The sequence below is a fragment of the Micropterus dolomieu genome, linkage group LG02, assembly GCF_021292245.1.
Source record: "Micropterus dolomieu isolate WLL.071019.BEF.003 ecotype Adirondacks linkage group LG02, ASM2129224v1, whole genome shotgun sequence".
Taxonomy (NCBI): Eukaryota; Metazoa; Chordata; class Actinopteri; order Centrarchiformes; family Centrarchidae; genus Micropterus; species Micropterus dolomieu.
In genome coordinates, this window is record NC_060151.1 from 14,846,099 (window position 1) to 14,853,013 (window position 6,915).

The following is a 6,915-nucleotide window of genomic DNA, read 5'->3' on the forward strand; positions in this document are numbered from 1 at the left end:
ACTCACAGGTACGTGCCTCGGTTGATGTGCTTGGACTGTGGCCCTTGGTGCAATTGGTGCACCTCTCTGACAGGCATAATGCGCAAAGCCAATATACAGAGCTACTTATTTAAAACACAAATACATGCATGACATTGTAAAGCCTCTTAATGGTGGAGTAAGATGTACAGTAGCTTATATGTGTATATATCCCAACAAATTGGGGGACCCCATGAGTGATCTGTGCCTCTTATCTGCAGTGCTGTTTACTTCCAATATGAATATAATAAGTCATGAATCCGCTGTTTGTATCAAAAGCACGATGCAGCTATTTGTCCTTCCAGCATGTATAAGGCCAACAGCCTGAAAAAGGTCCAACTATAATAAAAGTGCTTTACAGTGACCACTGTAAAACATAGACAAGTTGGATAAAAATCAGTGTCACACAGAGTGGTGTGCAACGAATAAAACCTTAAACAAGTAAATGTACAAAAAACTAGACCCAATATGCCCACAAGGCCTGGAACCTACTGAGGAAGTCTTTTCCAAATACAATACGTCTTTAGATTACATTATATGAAATTTATTTATTTTATTTAGCTGACACTTTTACAATATGCATTCAACCATGTGGATGCAACCCAAAAAATTGCAAGAATCATGCAAGTACATAAACTTGATCAAATATGCTGGATTTACAAACAATAACAAACAAAGAAAGCGCTTCATTTTTATTTAATTGTTTTTTGATTTCTGCTTTGCCTGTATGAAAGCAAAAACCATCAAGTCTTCATGTTGCGAGAAAATATACATTGATGGAGACATCACGTGAGTTGCAAAGCGGTTTTGAACCGGGCTCAGAAAGATGGCGAGGGTGCACAGAGAAGTTCAAAGTCAAGGTCTGTTTGCAGACAATCCATGTAGCTGAAGCCAGAGAGACTGTCGGAGTGCCCTGCGTGGGTTTCACTGTGTGGCCTCATTCAATATGTGACATGCCCCGTAGCCCCAGTGTCGAGTAGGCTGGGAATGCAGGGTCTTGAGGGGTGAAGATTAGGGGTGGAGGGCCTGAGGGGGCGAGTGGGAGAGCAGACACTGAAAACACAGCTTGACTGTGTTTGTGCATTTGCATGCAATAGTGAGTGTGTGTGTGTGTGTGTGTGTGTGTGTTTAAAATGAGTAAGATGATATGTAATCTGTATTTCCATTTTCTCTAAGTAAATGCTTGAAAAATGTTGGTTGGTTTTTACCATATTTTTTATATTGTGTGTGTGTGTGTGTTTTCAGAGAGAGCTCACAGAAACAGACTGCAGGGTTCAGCCTGGAGAGCACTGGGCCTCTTTGGGCACAGCAGGGGCTCAGCTTGGGAAGCACGGACTCCATACTCACACACACTCTCACACACACACACACACACACACACACGCACACACAGCAAGGCTACTAAAATGTTGAATTATTTGTTCTTCTAAAGCTATTTGAGCTCAATGGTGTTCCTGAATTACGATAAGGATGTGTCACTGTTTGATTGGTTGTATGATGCTTTTGTTTTGTTCTCTCCAGCCTGTTTATTTTGTTACAAAGCCCCATTTTCTGCAACAATTCCTGGTATTGGCTTTTGAGGAACAAACCAGTTTTTCACAGCGCGGTATCAAGCTGTCTGTACTACTTGTGACTTCTTCCATGTCAGTATTGTGATGGTAGGAGCCTGATGAGCCTTGAAGCTAAAAGTATTTCCATTTTAGCGATATGCCTTTTGTTAGTTTTTCCCTAACTACATCACTAACACTATATTCCAACACTGACACAATGCATTACATGTGAAAGGGCATGTAAGCAGTATTTTACGATGAACTTGTATGTAGTCATAGTTGGGATAAGTAATGATCAAAATATCAAATATCAAAATATCAATATCAATAGCATTGTATTTTTGTACACCATTCCATGCATATGCTCATCAATACCACACTTCACTAGTTGGGGTGTTGCCAAAGTTTTGCAGTGGTTGATTCATTTAAGCCACAGAATGAACTATGACACCCAACTGGAGGACATTTTACAGCACGTGCTGTAACAAATACAAACTTAATTGTTTGTGGATGCACATTTTGTCACTTGAATCAGTTTAACCTGAATAGTGCATTATGAGATATGGAAAATACAGAATCAACCACAGTTCAGTGAATGTGACACTCAATGCGGCCATATTCACTATAACTTTGTGTGATTCTACATCAGCCACATTCGTTCATTGTGTTTCATTATAGTAAATAATTTGTTTGGTCTAAGCTGTATGCAAAATGGTGCATCCAGTTTGGCAGAAATTGAACTCATAATATCTAAAACAGTGCATGTATGTGTCTGTGAGCTCTCTCTGAAGTGGATGGTATGGCACCACTATTTGGTGCACCAATATAATGTTTATCATCTGGAAAAAAAAATGTGTGTTGGTCTTGGAGTTTTTGAGGTACGGAAACTTTTGGAGAAAAAGAAAAGGTGGAGGATGAAGGAGAAGAAAAAGGAGCATAGAGGGTTTCACCTAATTACTATCTAGAATGAGGCACCATAGTACAAATAAGTAACTATCAATTAATAACACACCTCTACACTCAAATTTACTCAAGCAGTTTACATGGGCCTTACTGCACTGAGTTTGGTGCCATCTTCTGGAGACAGACATTTTATTCAGATGGACAGGAGAGATTTTACAGCTAGATGTTTATCATGCAGTAACATAGTGAGCACCATTAACAAGTGGGAGAGGTTTGCCTACAGAGCTTTGTGTCTTTCTTTTTTCCTAACCCTAGGTGCCTAAACCAAAAATAAGGCTTCTCCCATTTGTACAGCATTATCACACAGGCTACTGTGTTTGATTTTATGCATATGGAAAGACAGAAGATTTTTTAGAGTAGATATATGCAAAGGATCTTCTAGAATGCACACTGATTGTATATTACAAAATAAATTTCAGTAGCTTATTTCTTTACACCTATTTTTAAAATGTATGAAGATCCAAAATGTTTACTTAAGTAATAAGTAAAGTTAATAAGTTATCGACTGTACTTTTTAGAGTATAGCTAAATGTTTCCTTCTCATTTGCACTGACTTTGCAAGCTAAGGGTTAAGGCAGCCAGCGCCTTACGCACAGGTGTCTCGCCAGTCCTCTGTGAGACAGCGCCTGCAAACTGTTGGCGAACAGTTTTTTTTTTTTCCCCCCACTTTAATTAAGTTGATCATAACTGTAACTCAGCCGGGGTTTGCTGTCGGACTAGACAGGCCACTGTAATTCATGTAGTTAGATCTTAAGTGGGTTTGCGCACAGCAGCCCTAATCTCTTGCTACTATTAAACGTGGAGCGACTAACCTGGAGAGCTCTCCACAGCGAGACCGGTCTCGCACGCTCCTCTTATCGCTATCTTTATGTTGCATCCGATTCCAGTGGTCAAACAAATCATTGCGCGACAGTTTGTAGATATTTTGCAGAGGTTTTTTTTTCTTTAAAACTTTAAAGTCGTGTTAAACTTTTGGTTTTCAAGATTTTAGTGCCCGTTTCGTTACGCGCCGGATATGTGGTGGATGCTGTTTCCCCGATGGATTTGGTTTCTTCTGGGACATTGTTACGCCATACTCCTTTATATGGACAACTGCCGTGTGAGAGCGATGCCCATGTCTGTGGCAAAAGTGGTGTACTCTCACGCAGGTCTGTGCCCAAATGACCTGAACCCCAACCTGTGGGTGGATGCTATGAGCACCTGCATGCGCGAGTGTGAATCTGACCAGGTGGGTTGACCTGCAGCTGACGGTGATGTAGCCTGCTATCTATCTATCTATCTATCTAAATTACATTAGAATACTTTTCAGTCTATTCATGAGGCGTTCAAAATTGTCAGATTGTCTCAGTTCCCCCAAAATCCCTGTTTTCCTTAGCATGTATGCGTTCCTGCCTGAGAGGGTTAAAATAAAAATAGCAAGAAGAAACCTAATTCAACAAAAAATAATTTTAGTGGTTAGGTAATGTTACCCGTGTTACATTTTTTTTTTACTGAATTTACTTTTTTATTCATGCTGTGTCATGCTGACCAGCTATTGGTCAAAACACATCCACACTGAAAGTATACATTCAAAGAACCCTCTGATCTAAATTCACCACAGTGAAATCTGCAGGTGAAGTTTTATTGAGAAGGATTTCAGCAGTTTTGTGCCGTGTTTTAATTCAAACTGTAGCCTATCTCAGCTGTTAAAATCATCAAATGCTGGTATGTGCTACAAACGTTCTGTTTCTTCTCCAACTTTAGGACTGTGAGTCCTTTGAGAAGTGCTGCCCTAATGTCTGTGGTAACAAGAGCTGTGTGGCAGCACGCTATATTGACATTAAGGGCAACAAAGGCCCCGTTGGAATGCCAAAGGGCGCCACCTGCGACAAGTTCATGTGCTCCCAGCAAGGGTCCGAGTGCGACATCTGGGACGGCCAGCCTGTCTGTAAGTGCCGGGACCGCTGTGAGAGAGAACCCCACTTCACGTGTGCATCTGACGGCATGACATATTATAACAAGTGCTACATGGATGCAGAGGCCTGTTCCAAGGGTATCTCTATCTCTGAGGTCACCTGCAGGTAACATGTTAAGTATTTTAGATCTCTACTATTTGTTTTTGGTGTGAAGAGGTAAAGTTGTCTTGTTTTAGTCCTCAAAATTAAGACCTTTTAAAAATAACTTTTTTTCCTGGCTGTAGCACAAAAAAGATGTAATATGTAATATGTTAATATAGTAACTAAAGACGAGCCTTTGACATATCCTGGCTCTGATTAATTCCTTTCTTATTCAACCTACCTACAGGTACCACCTGACCTGGCCAAACACCAGTCCACTCCCCGCGGAGACCACCTTACATCCCACCACTGCCCTCCAGACCACCCTCCCAGCTGACATCCAGCTCCCCACCATACACAGCGGCCCCACCCAACAGGCTGTTTTTGAGGGTGAGACAGCGAGCTTCCTGTGTGAGGTGTCTGGGAAGCCAAGGCCAGAAATCACCTGGGAGAAACAACTGAAGGGCAAAGAGAACACCGTAATGAAACCCAATCATGTCCAAGGGAACGTCGTGGTCACCAACATCGGCCAGCTGGTCATATACAATGCGCAACTTCAGGATGCCGGCATCTATACGTGCACAGCCAAAAATGTTGGGGGTAGTGTATCATCACACTTTCCCTTGGTAGTGATCAAGAGAGAAGTGAAAGGTAAGAATGCAGAGGGGAATAGCACCAACCTGCCATTTCCAGCTGAAGAGTGCCTTAAGAGTGCAGACACAGATGACTGTGGAGAAGAGAGCATGAGCTGGTACTATGAACCAAAGAGGAACAATTGCTTCACCTTCACTTACAGTCAGTGCAATAAAAACCGTAACCATTTCGACACCTATGAAGACTGCATGCTGTCATGCGGTGCAGAGCTGGCGGCTCCCTGTAGCCTACCGAGCCTCCAGGGGCCTTGCAAGGCCTATGAGCCTCGCTGGGCTTATAGCAGCAGCCTTAAAAAGTGCCAGTCCTTCGTGTATGGCGGCTGTGGTGGCAACGAGAACAACTTTGAGTCTAAAGAGGCCTGCGAAGAGATGTGTCCCTTTCCGAAGAACCACAACTGCAAGATGTGTAAAACCCGAGCCAAGATGGTCACCAGCTTCTGCAAAAGTGACTTTGTGATCCTCGGGCGTGTGACTGAGCTGACTGAGGAGCAAGAGTCAGGCCACGCGTTGGTGACAGTGGAGGAGATCTTGAAGGATGACAAGATGGGTCTGAGGTTCTTTGGCAAAGAGCCCTTGGAGGTGACTCTTCTGAACATGGACTGGAACTGCCCCTGCCCCAATATCACTACAGCCAACGGGCAGCTCATCATCATGGGGGATGTTCACAACGGGATGGCCGTCCTACAGCCCGACAGCTTTGTTGGCTCCTCCAGCACTCGTAGAGTCAGGAAGCTACGTGAGGTTCTCCACAAGAAAACCTGTGATTTCCTTAAAGATTTCTCTGCCGTCCAGTAAAGTCTCACACTCCACTGACCTCACCAGTAACTGCTAGTAAACACAAAACTAGTAAATTATCTGTATCATTGGAGGTTGCCTGTTTCAGATGTTTTTCCATACATACTTCTTTTTCCTTATTGCTCAGTAGATCTCAGAAAATTGCTCCTCACAGTTTTACTGTTGTCACTGATGCTTTTTGTCAGTTGTTTTCATTCATGACTTCTGTGAAGAAGTAGAAAGAAAAGTCTATTTTTTTTTTTTTACTGGAATCAAGTTTTGATGGCCACACCTAGGGTACACTGTCTGGAAAGGGCAGTTAGAAGGGGATTTAGTGTTAGCAACAAGCATTTACCCTGTACAAAGTATTTAATCTTTATAGTGGTTCACTAAAATGGCATTATATTTGCTCTCCATGTTATCTTAAACAAACTAATATAATTCATTTAGCAGTATTTTTATAATATGACTGGTACGTTTGCTTTATGTATTTTGTGGGTTATCACAAAAAAAACAATATAAAGAAACACTGTGTAACATCTGTCCAGAGCACTTGAGCTCACAAAGCCTCAGATTATGTACCAGAATCAAATAAGCTCTTTGGTTTCATATTTTGTGGAATCTGTTTTGATACGTTTTTATTTTCAGTTTTTCAATACAGAATATGTATGTGGACTTCTGTACTTTGTATTTATTTTTCTTGATCTATTTCCTAGGGTATATATATATATATATCCCTAGGAGCAGTGTCTCTCTATATGAATCTAATTTAATTAATTACACATTAATTACATAGAGAGCATATTTTTATGTTATATACTAATTCATTCATTAAAAATTGCAAAATGAATAAAGATGATTTAGAAAATACTACAGATGTCTTTGCTTTGTGATGCTGTTCTGCTGTTCCATGTTAAATAC

At 41.3% G+C, this 6,915-nt stretch overlaps 1 protein-coding gene across 1 annotated transcript; it reads left to right on the forward strand.

The window, feature by feature from the left end:
- Positions 1 to 3,639: 3,639 nt before the first annotated feature.
- Positions 3,640 to 6,649, forward strand: wfikkn2a (info WAP, follistatin/kazal, immunoglobulin, kunitz and netrin domain containing 2a). Its single transcript, XM_046032672.1, has 3 exons — positions 3,640 to 3,759; positions 4,275 to 4,591; positions 4,815 to 6,649. The coding sequence occupies exons 1-3, from the start codon at positions 3,640 to 3,642 to the stop codon at positions 6,013 to 6,015; spliced, it is 1,638 nt and encodes a 545-aa protein (XP_045888628.1). The 3' UTR covers positions 6,016 to 6,649.
- Positions 6,650 to 6,915: the final 266 nt, after the last annotated feature.

Coding starts and splice junctions, on each gene's coding strand:
- wfikkn2a (XM_046032672.1), top strand. CDS start 3,640: ATGCCCATGTCTGTGGCAAAAGTGGTGTACTCTCACGCAGGTCTGTGC. Junction 3,760..4,274: donor GCGAGTGTGAATCTGACCAG/GTGGGTTGACCT, acceptor CTCCAACTTTAG/GACTGTGAGTCCTTTGAGAA. Junction 4,592..4,814: donor ATCTCTGAGGTCACCTGCAG/GTAACATGTTAA, acceptor ACCTACCTACAG/GTACCACCTGACCTGGCCAA.